General features: G+C 40.8%; 1 protein-coding gene across 3 annotated transcripts; it reads right to left on the bottom strand.

The window, feature by feature from the left end:
- Window positions 1–7: 7 nt before the first annotated feature.
- LOC133153926 (coronin-1C-A-like) lies at window positions 8–17,768 on the bottom strand. 3 transcript variants are annotated; one of them, XM_061278231.1, is made up of 12 exons: window positions 17,689–17,768; window positions 15,349–15,823; window positions 9,428–9,624; window positions 5,140–5,262; window positions 3,786–3,915; window positions 3,433–3,614; window positions 3,233–3,352; window positions 3,027–3,131; window positions 2,808–2,953; window positions 2,626–2,683; window positions 2,319–2,546; window positions 8–1,959 (listed from the first exon to the last, which is right to left on the bottom strand). In XM_061278231.1, exons 2-12 carry the CDS (start codon window positions 15,815–15,817, stop codon window positions 1,840–1,842), a joined length of 1,878 nt encoding a protein of 625 aa, XP_061134215.1. In that variant the 5' UTR covers window positions 15,818–15,823; window positions 17,689–17,768; the 3' UTR covers window positions 8–1,839. The 3 variants fall into 3 exon arrangements, with proteins under 3 accessions (XP_061134215.1, XP_061134211.1, XP_061134214.1); XM_061278227.1 differs by lacking the exons at window positions 15,349–15,823; window positions 17,689–17,768 and adding exons at window positions 13,544–13,732; window positions 14,380–15,340; XM_061278230.1 differs by lacking the exons at window positions 15,349–15,823; window positions 17,689–17,768 and adding an exon at window positions 14,380–15,341.
- Window positions 17,769–17,923: the final 155 nt, after the last annotated feature.

Raw genomic sequence — 17,923 nt, forward strand, 5'->3', positions numbered from 1 at the left:
TACCAGCCCGTTTTAAAACGTCTTTATTTTGTAATCAACGTTTGATACTTGAAAGCAAGCAAAAAAAAAAAAAAAAGAAGGTGAGCACACCTCGGCATGAGGCTTCAACCTGGTTCACTTGATTTTTCTTTGATTTCCATACACGCCCTTGAGAATAACAGAGGTTTCAGCTGTTGCATTATGGCAAGGTGCAGGGAACACAAAACAAGGAGAAACTTTTAAAAGCCACCCACCCTAAATCGACCCTCTTCGGCACAGCCACAAAGCAAAGGAAATGTAATTAAAAAAAAAAAAAAAAAAAAGGTAATTTACACAGCTTCCACCCATTTTCTAGACTTTGATACAAACACGCATCTTTCAACTGAACAATTTCCAACCTACAGTGTGTCCCTTTGGATTAGTTGTCTTGCACTACTTTTCTAAACCTAGCTCAGGTGCCAACAGAGAGCAGAGCACCACTATACTCCATCCACCAATATTGACTAAGTGTTACTTGTTTTTAATGGCTTGTAAAGAGTCCAAATGGGGACCATTAATGCTGCTTGTTGTAATTTTGAGATGTTTCAGACTAGACTCTAAATATTCATTCAGGAATGAGACTTGTTGAGGAATCAAGCCTGATGAATTTGCACGTTTTGGCACCCTTAAGTGGTTTTTATATCTTCCTTTTACGACGTTACTTGAGCTACACACACTAATACACAACAGTCCTCTACAAAACCTCCATGGCACTTTCAGGGCTTTACAGTGGCAACAAAGCAAATGACAAAAACACTTTTACCCGTCTCTTCTTCAGAGGGAAAATAATAAAAATTCATCTTTTTTTTTTTTTAATGAACTCACGAGACAATCAAGGTTCTTGTTATCAACAAGAGTCAAGAATTGGCAAAAAAAAAAAGAAAAAAAAAGTGGAGGTTCAAAGGGGGACATAAGCATAGCTGGAATGAGAAAGAGGCTAAAAAAAATAATGACGCAAAAACCAAATTATTCAAATAACCCACCCCCCTATACGCAAAAACGGAATGTCCATACTGACAAGATATTTCAGACAGTTGGCCTCAAAGACATTGGGCAAATTTTTTTGTAACAAGCAATTTTCTGTGGCAATCTTCAATTTACATGATTGTTGGAAAGAGTCTATTAGAGGCAACCAAAGATTTTATTACACCTGACTATAGTTGAGGGTGGAATGTGCCTGAACCTCTCCCATAAGCAAAGGAGAGTTCGAGTGACCAATGAATTGGTTATTTCTGGTGGCCACACATTTAAAAACGGGTTTTGTTTCATTTACTGCACCAAGCATACAGTACAAATTGGAAATTGGAATGCATGTAAGTGTAAGAAGAATGTGGGGATGTAAGAAGAAAATAGCAAGGTAGATGTTGATGGGTGCCGTCACAACCATTAAGAAAAAGTCAGAGTGAAGACAATGTAAACAAATAGTTCAATTGGACTCCATTACAATTTTGTTATATGGCAACAGAACGGTTAAAAGAAAAAAAAATGGGAATGCTCATATTGGAAATTATTTGGTAAGACATGCGTAAGACGTGAAATTATGCAAGAAAAAAACCCCCCACAGAGTGAAAGAGAAAGTTGTTTGCTGGGAGGGAGGGGGGGAAGTACACTTCCTGGAGAAGCTCCCACATGTCCTTATACCAACTGTGTTATGCAGAGGGTTTGGGTTTGCCTAGTAAAAGTTCATCTGGAATGTTGCTAGGGATTGTTGCTAAGGCGGGCCTCAGACGAAATACTGCCAAAAAGAGAGGCAGTGTTTGGTCGCGTCGTCCTCCCAGCCAATGGAAGGTAGTAGATTGCAGCAGATCGGGCAATGCGTCCCTAAATATCAATTTTGGACATTTTCTCTTCAAGTGCGACAAGTCGCTTCTCCTGACTGCTGACCAGGTCTTTGAGAGATTTCATTTCTTTCAAAATCTCTTCCAGCTTGGCGTCTGATGTCTGTTGGCACAGTGACATCAATATATTGAACAAAAGTGTCCAGACAAAGCAACATTAACATGAATGTTAGTCTATATAGCTTGTGACTAATATCTGTAGGAATGATGGATTGCAATTTTCTATTTTCAGTTCCTGATTTTGATTTGATTTCTTAAAGAGCTTCGAGCCAGGGAGGGTACACGGTCGACAGATGGTGATATCATCGGCAACCACTCAATCACATTCTTCCTAATGTTTTTGGGGTGTCACGAAATACACAAAAAGGCCAGAGCCAACATTGGAATGCAACTAAGTGAAATAAGTGACTGTAAAAGAGGTAAAGTATGTTTTGTGTGTAATTATATTGCAGCAATACTCACGAGTGATGAATTCTGGGAAGCTGAGACAGAGTTCTCTGTGCTCTTAGTCACCTTGGCGTCTAAAATGTTCCTTTTCACAACTAACTCACGGGTCTTGGTTGGAACGTAGCCATTCTTGAGGGAGATTAGGATGGGGTCACCATTCTTGCCCTCAAACCACTCCTCGGCCTCCAGGGCCGAGTCAGGCCCAGCTGTGTCAGGGTACAAGTCATCCTGAAACAGGTCAGACTGACAGCCGAGAAAAGGGGAGTCAGTTTGTTGGTTGGTCTGGCTGAGTGCCAAGTGTCCATTCAGAATAAACACTCACCTTTCGTGGTACAGTCATCACGATAGGCTCACATTTCCTTTCGTGCAGTTTATAGTACCTGGCGGTGATGAACAAATGATTACCGAGAGCTAAGTGTCTGTCGTTTGACTGTTTTGTGAGCATATTGCGCCCTCTAGTGGTGAGGGTAAGAATGTATCATTCGACAGCGGTTAAGGCCTTACCTTGCGATTTCACACTTGTTGACATCGAGGCCTCTCTTTGGCATGCAGCCCATGCCCCTCTGAGATTCCTTAGAGATATAGCTGCTAAGGTAGTGAACATAGGGATCTTCATCGGTGACTTCAAAGTAACGGATGCTGCTGTCACCCTGTCAAGACACAAAACAATTTTTGGATGCAGTTGTAATTTCTAAGATGACTAATTTGATGAATTTGACGTACCTTTCCACAACAGTAAACCAAGTTGGTGTCTGGGTCATAGAAGGGCAAGAGCACTCCATTGCTAGCATCCAAACAATGCATATTCATGGGCTCCTCCAAGTTTTGCTGGAATTTTATATGTATGAGGTTTCGTATGAAAGTCTCGATGACTGAATACAAAATAATAGAAAATGAGCAAATGTACCAGCCTAAAAGAAATATCATACCGGGTCCCACAGGGCGATCAACCTCTCACTCCTCCGATTGAAACCTGTGGTGAGGACTTTGCCATCTTTCAGGAAAATGGCCCTCATGGGACGAGCACCGTCGTGTGCCTTTTCTTTCTCCTGGAAGGATAATTCATGTCATGTCAATGAAAATGTTCTTATTTCAAGAATTTGGCTCCCATCGCTCTTTTTCCTCTTACAGCAATAATTTCCTCCTTGCGGGGGTCGATAATACGGATGGACTTGTCCTTGCAGGCACTGCAGATGAGACTGCCATTGCGATTCCAGCAAACACTGTAAATCATATCAGGATGCATGTCATCCAAACTGATCATGGCCTCGCCTGTGCCCACATTCCAGATGATGATCACGTTGTCACAACCTGACAAGGTAAAAAAACAAAAATAATCATTGAGCAAGAATGTAAGCAATGGTTTTCCAATGTTAGGGCTCACACTATCACATTATTATCAGTATGTAGACTTTATATTTTTGGTGTGTGTTTTTAGCAGCCATCGACTTGTAGAAAGAAAGAAACAAGGCGAGCACTCACCTGCACTGAGAAGAACATTGCGAGCTGTGGGGTGCCACGTGATGATGCCGACTCGCTTGGAGTGACCCTTTAGTTCTACAGCAGGCTCGGACATAGGTGCCACGAGGCCATTCTCTGGAATTTGCCACACCTGTCAAAAACTGAAAACTTCAACCAAGAGCAACTTCAGCGGACTAATCTCAGACAATAGTTTTGATTATATAAATTCATGGGTGTCACAATTAACTGATTAATAAAACCTTTTGAGAATTGAGAAACATTTTTGCCTATTCTCTCACAGACCAAACCATGATCATCAAATTATGGAGAAAGCTACAGTCATCTTGATTGGATATTAACAGATTTACAGCTATAGTTCGGATAACTAGTTCATGACAAGTAGTTAATTAATTAATCTTATTAAAATATTTTGCAATAATTCAAAAAACTAATAATCGTGATATCACTAATGGATTCATAAAATTGCTATTGCTATAATAAATTATTGGATAAAAACAATGTTGGTAATTTTCTAAAATAAAAACCACCTCAGGGGGGCAGCAGCAACCAAGGTGGAGTATGAAGGGCAGCTATTACACAACTTCATATATGTGTGATCTAATGGCATCGAAAAAATTGCGGTAATTTGGTAAAAAAGGCAAACACCGATTCTGATGTCCTGAGTTTTAGAAAGTAAAGTTATGCCTACTGTATAAAGGCTAAGAATTGTAGCATAGTGCAACAACCATAGACCAGGAAGCACCTTCACCATCCTGGAAAGGAATAACTCGTGACTTATTTCAACATACTAATTTCTGTCCTCTACCCTGTCAGAAAAAGAGGTGCTGAATTTGTAGTGTAGAGGGTCCGATGGTTTGTCACTGAGCAGTCCCCTCGAGGATACAAGTTTTAAACAGGCTGCATGTCGGGACCCTCACGCTCTGTGCCGTTTGCAGGCAAACATGTATCACAGGGTATCAATAAAACTTTGTACCTTCACATGCAAACAAAAAGTACCATGTGGAACTCTTCTATAGGGTTTGAATTGTGAACCCGTACATCACAAAACCTTGGGAGTACCAAAATAGACTCCTTCAGTACCCCTTTTTCTGAGAGAATGGCCCAAATAAGGAGACATGGAATAAAGCTAATGACCTCAGATGCAAAAGATCTGAACAATCTCCCCGCTATGATTTCCTTAAAATATTTGAAAGTCTAATCTAATCTGAAGGGTGAGCTCCACACCCACGCACGAGTTACAACAAGCTCGTCTTTCGCAATATAAGCATGGAGTTTCTTGTCAGTTGTTGGCAAAACCTGTGTGCTAAATGGGCAGCAGATCTTAGGTGTGTGCTAAATGTGCAGCAGATCTTACCATGACCGAGCAGTCCTCGGAACTGCTGGCGATGACCTGATCATTGTGGGGGCACCAGTCGATGTCTAACACTGGACCCGTGTGACCGCACACTGTTGGGTAGGCTTTGTCGATGCGTCCCGTCTGTAAAGACAAGGGGTGATATAATGTCACTCTCACCTATTGCTCACCTTTGATGGATGAGTGTGTTTTGAAAGAGGAGGAGAAAGTACAATAAAGAAAGTCAAGAGCAAAAGAAACAAACAAGAAAAAAAAAACTATTGCAAAAAAACCTCAAAAGCTGTGCAGCATGACAATTGTCATTGCAAAAAAATAAAACAAAAACATGTAGTTAAATGACTAAGCGTTTACAAGGTTGCCTCTGGTCTTGTTTATTGGGGCGTTGACTAAACAGACGAGGTGAGCGAAGGATCGCAGCAGCAACTTGAAGATCATTTACATGACCTGTCCCAGCTGCCCCAAACAAAAAGTGCATGTATTTGAACCCAAAAAGGATTAGAAGGCTTTCATGGAGCTACACAGGGGCACAAAGATTAGAGTTAAAGCATTGGTGAACCACACACAGTACTTTGGGAACGATATTAGTGACCTGATTATACAGTCAAGGCCGACAGTCCTGATATTGCCACATCTGTCTTCTCAAAATAACAAAATCCTAAATGTCTTTACATAACCAACTCACTGAAAAAATGATGGGGGGCGGGGGGGGTCGCCTGTGTGTATTCTGACATTTGGCAGCTCATCCAACAACACACGTGTTTCATGAAATATCAAAATATATAATAGGAGATATGACGCTGCACGGTAACGGTAAGCTTGGAGGCAACAAGACATTTTTCCCTTTTATCATTCTTAACTTCTTCTGCTCAGTCTATAAAAGTTCTTATCGACCAGCTGACTGATGAATAAGCAACAATCACTGTGGGCAAGACGGGAAAATACAGTACAAGTCAGGAGTATTGTTCTATCCTTAGTTTGTCATAAATTATGCAAACAACAAACTCTTATTTACTTAAGGCCAACTGCATGTGGACTTTGTACAGGGGAGGGTGAAGTCTGCTTAATGTCCTGTGCAACTGATTAGGGTATCCATAACTGCAACACACACTGCTCCTCTGGGTAATTTCTAGATAAGTGCATGGGAGCAGCTGAGGTAAGTGCTGGAGTATTGACAAGCGTCTTATTTCATACTACCCCATTATGGCTGGAAATGACGACTGCCTCTGCAACCATGCAGCCACTTGACTGACACAGTTGGGCTGTGAAACTGATTGCAATTTTGTAATTAGCATGCCAATTCTAGGTCCAATCAAAATCTAACAACAGGAGGATCAACCTGGGCAGAGGGGCAGACTTTGGCTAGACACAAGCATTTTTCAAATTCCACACTTGGGAATTAGCCAGCCCTGGTTCTGACTAATGAGAGAAGGGGGACAGCTAGCGTGTCAAACACAACCCACAGAGTGTGTGGGGACACCCCTTGATCTTTCTTCTTGCCAACTAAATAATTCCGTAACTGTCGGGGAAAAGTACGAGATGAGTGAGATCACTACTTTTTCCTCACTTCAACTCAAAATAACCACTTGACTGCTTGCAAACTAGCATCCTTGAATCAAATATGAATACCCCCTTTTGCGTTAAATTGGGAGAAGTGTGTTCACAGCAAACTAACAGGTGCGCACCAGATCAACCGGTCTGAAGACACCTACCTATAGTATAGGAGGGTCGCATTACAGTCCTAAATACACTCTAGTGCAGTTCATACGTGTTGACAAAGGCAAGCCATCCATTCTTTGTTAGAATGGATTGTTTGTCTACAGCCGTCACAAGTGCACTTTTACACTGCACATGTGTGTTCGACCCAAAACTTAGACATTTGGGAGTGCGGATGCAAAACTGGAAATTCAATTTGAAATTCCTCATTCCTGATCCAAATGATGAAACGCTGAGCTCTCATAAATGTGCATATTCAAATTCTCTCCAAAATTCAAGCAAAACCCTTTTTGCAAGCAAAACAATTGTTCTTATGAATCTAGAAAAATGTCAAATGGTTCACCCACATGCATACAATTACATCCTTACATTTACACCAAAAGTTTCCAAAACCTACTGAAGCACCAGTTGCACAGCAACTAGCAGGAAAGCAGCAAAGAAAGGTGATTCACCCACACTCACACATGTATGCACATGCACAAGCACAAAGCAGCACTTGAGCGAATAACAAAAAACATTTGAGGAACAGCATTCCATTGGGCAAGAGAGGACATTCTTTTCATCGACACAAGAAGCCTGCACTCTTTCTCCCCTTGTAGCCCAAGGTATGATTCACACATCTCTTCAATGAAGATGCTGTCCATTAGACGGCAATGGAAAATTCCATATACAAGTTATCTCTAAGCGTGTGCTGGACACAAGCAGGGTGTAAGCAGAAGGAATATCAAAAACTGGAAAGATTTGCAATCCTCTTAATGATCGGCAGAAAATATGACAAGAGCACCACGAAGTTATAAAATTACAGAAAGATCATTATTGGCTCGATTATAGCTCGTTTAAAAAATAATCAACATTGGCCCAAATTTGGCTGATTAATCAATGAGCCTCTCATAAAACTGTACATACATGCCAAATGGTGCACAAAGGTGTCCTTGCACTCTTTGTCCATTAAATGGATCTGTGACTTCATTTAACCCTCAAGGCTTCTCCGTAGAAATGATTACAATAGCGGGCTGAACAGAGCAAACAGGTAAATTTGTGAAATTAACTGACTCAACATGTCTCCCATTTTAACTCTCTTGTCTCATGTGTGCCTGACATGCTTTGTTTTTTTAAAACAGTTAAATGTTATTTGTGATTCATGTTTTTGTTGGAAGTTATAATAATATTAATATACTCGGTATGTATGTTTAGAATGAATTGGTCAATTAATCGGAAATAGATCGGTATCAGCCTCAAAAATGCATATTGTGCCCTTACAGACACTATAAAAACAGAACGCAAGCATGTCTAAGCATGCAAAACATTTTTTAAATTTAAAAACAGACGAGCATAATAATGTTTGAGATTCCCTGCGATGTTGCCTCATTGTTAACTAAAACGTTTTCACCGCAGCAAGCAATTTGTAACAAAAAAAAAAAAAAAAAAAAAAAAAACACCTAATGGGACCATGTGATTCCAGCAGAGTTTTCTCATCAGACCCGCTCCACATTCACATGTCGACTGACACTGCATGGAGCAGCCAATAGCAGGCAAAGAGGAAATGCTCTTGGAAGGCTGTCAGGCAGGGAGCAGATTTGACCATATATGGTAAATTCTGCACTCAGCAGGACTGAGCGGCAGAGGCGGCAAAGGCAGAAACAACCGACTGAGCAATAAAGCAATCAGCTGATTCATGCATGAGAAAAGGCACTGTGTTTCGAGGTTTACATGTATGAAAGTGCAGATTTGACAATACAATCAGGTCCATAAATATTTGGACAATTTTCAGCATGCCGGTTCTGTACAACACACCACAATGGATTTGAAATTAAACACTCGAGATGTGTCGAGAGCGCAGCCTCAGTTTTTTTTAACACATCTAAATTAATAAATCGAGGGTGTGGGAATAACAAGACATTTTATGTTCCTCTTTATTAAGGGCTCAAAGCTAGTAATCATAAATCAGATCCCTTTTTGTTTCAAATCCTTTGCAAGCGAGAACAGCCTACAGTCTCGACCCCGTGGACATCAGCAGATGCTGGGTTTTGTCTTTGACGATTTCAAGGCATATTAACGGTTTAAAATAAAAAAATACGTAAAACTACACGTTGCTTGACCAATATTAAACAATTGTGTCTTGCCTGTTAACAGTTTAGAAAAAGAGGAGCAAACAAAAAACGTTCAAATAAACTGCTTCTGCAAACAAAAGCCGCTGTAAAAAAATGGCTCCCGGCTACTTCCAGTGATTTACAGGAAGTCGCACCCATAAATGAATCTACATCAGAGCCCTCGGGATTTAGGTGGATAGGAAACCCAGCCAAAATGTGCACAGAATGGGGAATGTTTCACTCGCTTCCCTCCCACTGCTTCCTTCGTATGGAAATCAGGGAATAAATTAGCAGACATCCTGCTAAAGAAGACAAAGGATGAGATTGAAGGCATGAGGGGAAGGAATGGTGGGTTCCAAAAGGAGGAAACGATACGCACGGCTTTGCTGAGTCACACCACACTCAGTCATACAAGGAAAAAGCATCCTTGGTAAACAAATTTTATATTGTACCATTTTATAACAAAGTAGGCCCCCCCATTTTACCTTGTGAAGAGGGAGAACCAGGAAAGCTCCGCCACCGCTGGCTTCAATAATTATGGCAACAAACTTGGTGTTAACTGCACAGAACGTGCTATCCCATGTGACTCTTGACACCCGGATATCGTCGTAACACTGATCATTTTTTGCCGCCTGGCCAAAGACGTGACGGAATTTGCTATTCCGTACAACTCTTTTCATATCTGTAGGAGAGACAAAGACAAGACAGGGTTAGTTGGCTGTTTGAAATTGAAAAATTGCACACACAATATAAGGAATGCCTTGGATGGAAACGCCAAAACTAGTTTATAAAAAGCATATTTAGACCAAAATACAACAAACTTGGATTGGTTTAATTTGTTACTGGTTTAAAAAACTTCTTGTGGTTATATTACAATGCTACAAATTGCACTACTTAATCCCACGGGAGCCTTTTACCAACAAAAAGCAAAGCTGGACCGAAACCAACCCAGCCAACATCAAGAGACAAATCACTACAGCGGTTGTGGTTTTGGTTGACGCATTCCTTTTTGTGTCACAGCACTAACCAAAGAACAAGATGTGAGACTTGTTTTCTAGAATGTTTTTTTTTTTTGTGAGGGACAGAAAAAAAAAACAATAGGAGTGGGGAAAAGCACATATGGTTTTATAGGACAAGGATCATAACATGAGCAGGAAGCTCTTCCTGAAAGGATACGAGAATATCCTAACAGCCCAAATCTGACCAAGGTCTGTTTTGAAATGTTAACAAAATGATAAAGAGCCAGCTTGAAGTTCACAAAAGGAAGAAAAGAGTTTAGACTTCTATTTCCTAAAATAAGACTTTTTTATGGCAATTTGGTGACGAGAAGAGCGAGAGAAAAGACAATTACAGGTAATCAAAAAAAAAAAAAAAATTCATGTTGCTGATTCGATGTGATCATTTGTATGTCGTAAGCTTCATGGGATATTAAAAGCGAGAGTTCAGCGCAGGCAATGTCAACGAAAGCGATTCAGTAGCAAAGGACATTAGTTTACGCAAACCCTATGTCACTTTCTTGATTCGTGGGATATTTTGTCAAAAGCATGCTACATGTTAATAAGACATCAGGAAACGGTTTCAAATTGTACAGAACACTGTAGACACAATAATAAGAGTGACATTGAAAACATGTCAGTAAAGGATTGTTTATGCCAGCATTAGTCAGCACCAGTTTGACAGCCATATATCCTTAGTTGGACACACCTTGGCTTTCCAGTAACATGTTACAGCCCACTGACACTTACAGCGCTGCTCTGTGGCCCATACTAAAGTCAAGCGATTTCAAAATCTTGTCGTGAGCACAATACAATATTGCCTCCTGAACCACCAAGAGTTGACCCTGATGTGGGGAGACAGAAAGAGGACCCCAGAGCCTGAGGACATGACCAAGTGGAAAGCACCATGACACCATTTCAGCAGACGTCTCACAATTACCTGCCTTAAGCCTGCTACACACATAAAACCAATCGGCTCTTTTTGACTGGATTTTGCCCCTTCCCAATTATTCTATGTGACAACCCTGTGGTCTAATGTGTGCTTAGAGTAGATTAGTCCCGCTACTAAGCATTAATCACGTTTAATGTTTACGACCAAAAATCTGTTCTGTGTGGGGAAAGCTTATGACTCCAGATTGTAGACTATAAATTCTGTGACGTGAAATATAATGTAGCCAATCACAGAGATCTGAATGAGGAACAAGGAAGCAGGTAAAACTAAAACCGGTCCTGACTGACACACATTCTGCAGGACTTTGGAAATGGAGCACTGGCTCATGGAGCTGTGGGAAGAAGAGTCCTGATCAAATATCTTCCAAATTTCCTCAGCACACAAATGATACACATCCTTTAATACGGACTATCTATGCCATGTTGAGTTATACTGTTAAACTCCAATTAAAAGAACAACTACCCCATTCTGTCAGCAGATATTAGACTAGGGGTGGCCAAACACTTCATACTTGCAACAGCAGCTGATTGGCCAGTTACTTGGGATAATATTATGACCAGGAAGTTTTTTGATGGATGCAATTTCTATAAATGTCTAGAAATGTCTCATTACTTTCATGCAACTAAGGGAAAAATGCTATACGGTCTTTATAATTATCAGTCATTGTTCAGGGGACATTTTATGTATAAAAACTAAAAGTGGTATCGGTGCTTAGTATTGGTATCAATGACTGCTGTGTAGTATCAACCAGCCCTTGTTCTTCTAGTTCTGAAGAATCTTAATTGAATAAAATTATTATGCAAGAAAAAAAACAATGCCCACTAAAATCAAGGTATGTATATAACACACTATGTTTTGATAGTGTTTAGTAGAGATTACGGTCATTACAATAACTTTCACACACAAGTCTTTTGTCAGCAAGGCTGCATGGAACGCCACCTAAATCCCCTTCCTGTATCCGAGGCCAAAGACCACCAGTGTGATCAGATTCCCCACTACATTCCAGTACTTTGTGCATCAAAGAGATAAGGTGCTGGGTTTTTTTCACCTCCGATATGGTCTCCGCAGCCTTCAAGTGCATTCATATATACGTGCAACGCAATGCATCACATGCAACAGTTTTATACTTTTATACTTTGTAGAGGAAATGAAATTTGCAGACAAGACCAAAACGGGTTCGAGGTTTATCTCTGTGCTGAGTAACCAAGAGAAAAAAAATTAATCTAATGCAATTGATTTATGATGATGAAGAGGTAAAGGCAAAGTGTGCACAACAGCCTCTTGGACTGTGTCGATAAATTCGATTAAGCAGTCAATGCACTTCTAAAGACTTTGCTCTCCAGCATAAGCAGTAAAAGTCATTGTCTGGAAAGGTTCACGAGCCTAAACACAGATGGAGACTGCCAAGCCTTTGGGACAGTGAGTCAGTGACATTCATCCTAAAGTAGGACTCTGGGGGAAAAAAACAAACTCCTGTAACTCAAAACATCACGTTAGAGTTACAATTCTGAGTGTGGCTTAAAATACGCAAATGATGAAGTCTTCCTGAAACTTTTCCAGCTGGCAACCACTGTCTTCATTAGCCGTTCTATTTGGCATGCAGAAGAGATCTGAGCTAAGTAGAGTTTATAGGCTTGTTGTTGAAACATTGCTGATGACACTATTAGTTAAGCGGCATCGAAAAAGGGCAAGGCCAGACGAATATGGTCATATTTTGAGTCATGACAAAAGCAAGCCAATAAATTGTAGATTCTGAACCAGTGTGCCACAGGAAATGAACCATTTTCACATAATTGGCATGGAAATTATTTTATCCATTACAAATTATGTATCTTTGTTTAACTATTATAACAACCTTCGGCTATACAACTGAAGGTACATAATAAACCTGTATTTCCACTTTGTGTGATACTTTTGCCTGGTTAAGAGCGGTGAGATTAATTTCTCCTTTAGTGGTAAATGCCCTGGTTCAAAAAGTTTAGGAAACACTGCAATTAATTGAAACCCCAAATTTCCCCTAGCAATGAGAAAATTTCAAGTTTGTGGTCTGAAAATACTTTTAAACTGGACTGACCAGCCTGATGGGGTTGAAAGAATGGCCCTAAAAAAGGAAACGCTGTAACTTGAATGAAAGCAGGGGGAAAAAGCGCTCATCTTGCTAAATGTGACTTAAGTGAAGATAATTTCCCACCAAGTCGCGTGTCGAAAGGTCGCGGCGATTTAAGACATTGGGATCAAATTGTAGTATCGGGTTCAAATTAGAACAGTATAGCGAGCAAGTAATAAATCCGCATTATTCTTCCTCTCGTCTGTAAAGGTGCAAAGCGGGTGCGGCTTGCCAGCCAGGGGCCAGGGGCTGCGCTTCCTCATCTACCTCCACCTCCTTAATAATCGCAGATAAGTTTTTACTGGCGCACTTTGGTTACCCGCTCCGCGCAATGTCCTACATCCGCCGATTTCTTCGAACCGAAACCTCGATCACTTCGGGACTATTGTTTCCGTCTCACTGACAGCTCGGTTAAGTGCTGTCGCCGGGCTAAGGTTAGCTTGAAACCACCCAGTGTAAGATTCCAAATCGCTTGCATACTTTTTGGATGATCGCGGTAGGCAAACAGAGACTAGATCAAAATTCGAATAAATGCATCCAAACCTACCTTCTGAGAAGGGGGTAAAAGTATTCCCGAGGAAAAAGAGATAAAACGGCGTTTCCCAAATGATGGCACCCAATGACTGAGAGGTTGATCCAAGTTGCTTTTCTCGCGTTTTTCCTGCTCGGCAGATAGACCCGCCTCCCGGCAAGCCTTGACCGCCGTTGAGTAGTGCAGCGGATTTGATTGACATCTCTATGAATCAATCAGAGGAGGTTTTGTGATAACGCGACTCTTTGGGAGCACTGGACGCTTTTCATTTCTTCCATTTACAGAGCCCATTGGCAGAAGGGAACGAAGCACCTGTTTAGCGCCCTGCGACCACTAGGGGGCTCCCAAGAACAATAGAAATGGGGAAAAATGGATACATATAAATAACAAGTGACGTATTACGTTTAAAGGTTGGTATCAGGGTAATTTGTTCAGTTTGTTTTTTTGGTCTTGTGCTTATTTGAGTGAGTTTATTGTACTTCGTTTCATATAGAAGGGGTGCCCTATAAATAGAGAAACAATAAAATAAAAAATGAACAAATACACTCATATTTTGTCACTTATTTCACTGATGTGATACTACTGTATACCTACATTCATCTAATGACACAACTGTCACCCATGTGATACTTCTGTGCAGAATGCAAGCATTATTTCATTTATTACACATTTTTCTGTACTTGACCTCAATCTTACTACTTAGTTTGTGGTAAAAATGGCTGCTGAAACTCTTAACATTTCACAGACCAGAAAAGCAGATGGTAAATTGCATTATGTAGCTCCCACTCAAGCCCCTCGAATTCCTGTTATGCGGTAATGTCCCACACACGTCTAGTTTGCAAACGCCTTACCTTTTCTGACAGACGGCTTCCTCTCGATGAGTTTTTCTGGAGATTTGTGAGGTGAGTCAAATGTGGCCTTCATCTGCGCTACCTTCACAGATTGATTATGCTCATCAGATTTGACCTCAGAGGTCTTGGCCCAATCCTGGTGGCGAAGTTTCTCATGCAGCTGTATGTTTTCTTTTATGAGATCAGAGACAGGCCTGGTCCTGGCAATGTCGGGGGACTTTTCTCTCATTAAAACGCTATCATCATTTTCTCTGGCAGATTTTTTATCAGGCTGCTCTGTTGTTTCAGTTTCTTTGCTGGTCGTGGGAAAAACTGGCTTCGGGTGGCTTTGTTTTGTCTTGGATGGGATGGAATCCGAGCTGACATCCTTATTTGTTCTTTGGAGAACATGTTCCGAGTTTGCCGTTTGGTCATCATTTTCAACCGGAGAGGTCCCAAAGGATGGCGCGACCTCCTTAGTGGTCAAAGACTTGACCTCACATGACCTTTTTTCATGCAAAGCTGTTTGTGCCGAGTTTAAAGCGTCTTTATTTGGTATGCTCACCTTGATTTCTGGAGCCTTTAATTTCTTCACCACATCCTTTTTGGAAAAAAGTGATTTTTTGGATAAACGGTCAGCGGGATCTTCCACTTCAAAATCACCCTGTGTTGTTTTGATTGGTGAAGATGATAATATGCTGCGGGTGACTGTGTTCCTTTCCTCAATGAAAGCATTCGCTGCAGTGGCAGGCGTGGTCATGTCTAACTCCACTACTAATTTACCAGTTTCCATCTCCTGCATTTTGTCTAGAGCTGGACATGTCTCCTTTCGGTTTTTCTTCAGTAGCTTCTCCAAAATAGAACCGGGTTCGGTGTCTGTGGCTGGATCAGGGTCGTGAGCTCTGTTTGCTTCCATTTGCAGCATTATAGAGTCTGAATTCCAAGAGGGTGTAATATGTAACAACTCACATTTGTTTTGGTTTCCCTCACCTTGGTCCTCCATTTTGGTCTTCGAGGAGACTTCAATGTGATTCTCAGCAATCTTTTCTTCAGTCTTGTTGAACAACTTGTATGTCGAAGCTCTTTCCTCGATTGTTTCACTACCTTTGTGGCTTTTGCCTGGTGGATCCAATGGATTGGCCCTACCTCCTCCTTCTCCTTTACAACTTCCTGACACTCCTCTTAGTTTCACCCCTCCTGCAGAAAACTGTCTCTCCCACAAATTAATATACTTCTCATTGGAAGGTGTTATTGGCTCCCGATTGTGGCTCTCATTCAAATCTTCTGTGTCTGGCTCCTCTGAATATTTTTTTTCCTTTGAGTTGCCAGTCTCCTCTTCACAGGCACTTCTTGCCTTCATGACATCATCTGAATGATCTCCACAGTAAGGGTGCGCGTCCTGCAATCCGTCAACAAATGTCGATTCTCCGCCTTCTAATTTGTCCTGGGTCTGTCCCATACTGGTCTATGGAAAAAGAGATGGCATTAACCTCACAACAAGACAGAAGACACCAGCCCAAAAATCAATCCAACAGAATGAAATTAAAAAATATTTTTTCAATACAGTTCCTACTATGTGTCTTAAAAGAAAATCTTATTTTTGTCAATATACCCCACAAATCTAGAACTTCATATATAAACTGACATTCATTGTATATGTGGAACATGCACACATCATCAAAAACATATGACACCAGTCGAATTCATCATTAAAGTATTCTTACTTTTTGTGACATCTTTGCTTGGTCGTGCACCATAAAGGTTTTACGATGTAAAAACATCGGAACTCGAGGGGCAAAGGAACGCTGGAGATTCTTTGAAGTGAACCCGCTGCTGATGTTAATTAATTCAAAGTCATATGATGCAGACCATGACCTGGAGTATGCTTGGTCAGTTTTGGACTTTTGTCAGTGGACTTTTAGCAAAATTGTCTTTTGTGAGGCTGTGGCTAGTTTTAGTTAGTTAGTTAGTTAGTTAGTTAGTTAGTTAGTTAGTTAGTTAGTTAGTTAGTTAGTTAGTTAGTTAGTTAGTTAGTTAGTTAGTTAGTTATCTCATATTCAATAAGGTGTGCGACACATTGTTTCCCCAAAAAACACCATCTGTGGAATCTCAAACATCAACCAAAACCTTACATCATAAAATTAAAGAGTTTATGTACTTACAGAATGTACGTACATTTTTGAAAAGGGGCTATGACTGCACTCAGCCCTTACATGGAACTGACAACTCTGACAATCTTGGTCAAAATAATATGTGTCGTTTTAATACTTACACACACTTAATGGAAGAGATAGTATTCGAAAAGGTCAAAACTGAAGCAAAAAATAATAGTCACTGTGTTCATAATTGAAATTGAGTGAGAACAGAATCACATTGCAAACAATTCATCGTCACACGGTGGTCATTTTTATGGTTGCTGTGAATCACAGCATCTTATTACAATAACAGCTGTTGTATTGCTTCTGCACTTGCAATTTCACCACTTGCTTTGCATGCACATTTTTTAGAACAAATTACAGTCACAAGATTTTTCCAGCGCCGTCAGACATGATGGGCACTTTCTGCTTGTTTACCGATAGCGTCAAATGAGAGCTATCAAATTTGTGGAACGGTCAGAATTGGGCCTTCAAATGTGATAGCCTTAACTCACCCGAGACCCTACAACAGTGTAGAAACTGGTTGGCTGTGTGTGAGTGTGTGTGCAAATGGAGAAAATGTAGTCACACGATGAACAATAACAATCTGCCATGAGTCTTGTTTTCGCTCCTCTCCTCTCCTCTCCTCTCCTCTCCTCTCCATATGACTGCTGGAGCTCTATCATCTGACAAGTCTACATATTGTCATCTGACAAGTCTGCATATTGGCCGAACACATGGCCTAGGAAATAAACACTATCAGACCCTTTAAAGCTGCACCTGGTAGTAGAAGCGCATGGCCAAAAGTGTGGAGAGGTGTGGAGAGATAAAACAACCAGAAGAGGTGAAAGCCACAGTTAACAATTTATTTTCTTATCCATGTGACCTCATCAGGATAAAGGCACCCACCCCTCAACATGGCGAATCCCATCCCAGCACTGTTCACAAGCAGCCTGTTATTCTGTCCGATCCTCCCTTTAATGCCTAAGGCTTCCCACTTGATCACCATGTGCTCTGCATCATCAACATACTCGCACATATACAGGAAGTAAAACCCCTAAAACTTTTCCATAACCTTTTTTTGTACATCAAAATTATGAGTGCAATTCTATGACCGTCGGCTTTACTCAATCTAAAATAAAGGCTCTAATAAGAATCTCTTATCACGTACAGGTCAGTGAAGGCTTACACTTACCAGTTCGAGGATGCCGAGTGAATCTTTGCCTTGCTCAATCTCACTGGCAGGAGCGACAGTGTGTTCTTTGTTGCTTGTTCGAAGATGATCTGTCCTCCCTGAAACACGCAAGCAATGGGTGCCTTATATTATAGTCATGTGATGTCACAGCTCGTTTGGCTAAGACCAAGGATAAGCGGTGTTGAGAATGGATAGATGGATGAGGTGAAACTTGTACTTTTTCCCGATTGAGAAA

Source organism: Syngnathus typhle, linkage group LG5 (assembly GCF_033458585.1).
Source record: "Syngnathus typhle isolate RoL2023-S1 ecotype Sweden linkage group LG5, RoL_Styp_1.0, whole genome shotgun sequence".
Lineage (NCBI taxonomy): Eukaryota > Metazoa > Chordata > Actinopteri > Syngnathiformes > Syngnathidae > Syngnathus > Syngnathus typhle.

Coding starts and splice junctions, on each gene's coding strand:
- LOC133153926 (XM_061278227.1), bottom strand. CDS start 15,283: ATGCTGCAAATGGAAGCAAACAGAGCTCACGACCCTGATCCAGCCACA. Junction 3,916..5,139: donor CCGAGGACTGCTCGGTCATG/GTAAGATCTGCT, acceptor AGTTTTTGACAG/GTGTGGCAAATTCCAGAGAA. Junction 2,684..2,807: donor AACAAGTGTGAAATCGCAAG/GTAAGGCCTTAA, acceptor CATCACCGCCAG/GTACTATAAACTGCACGAAA.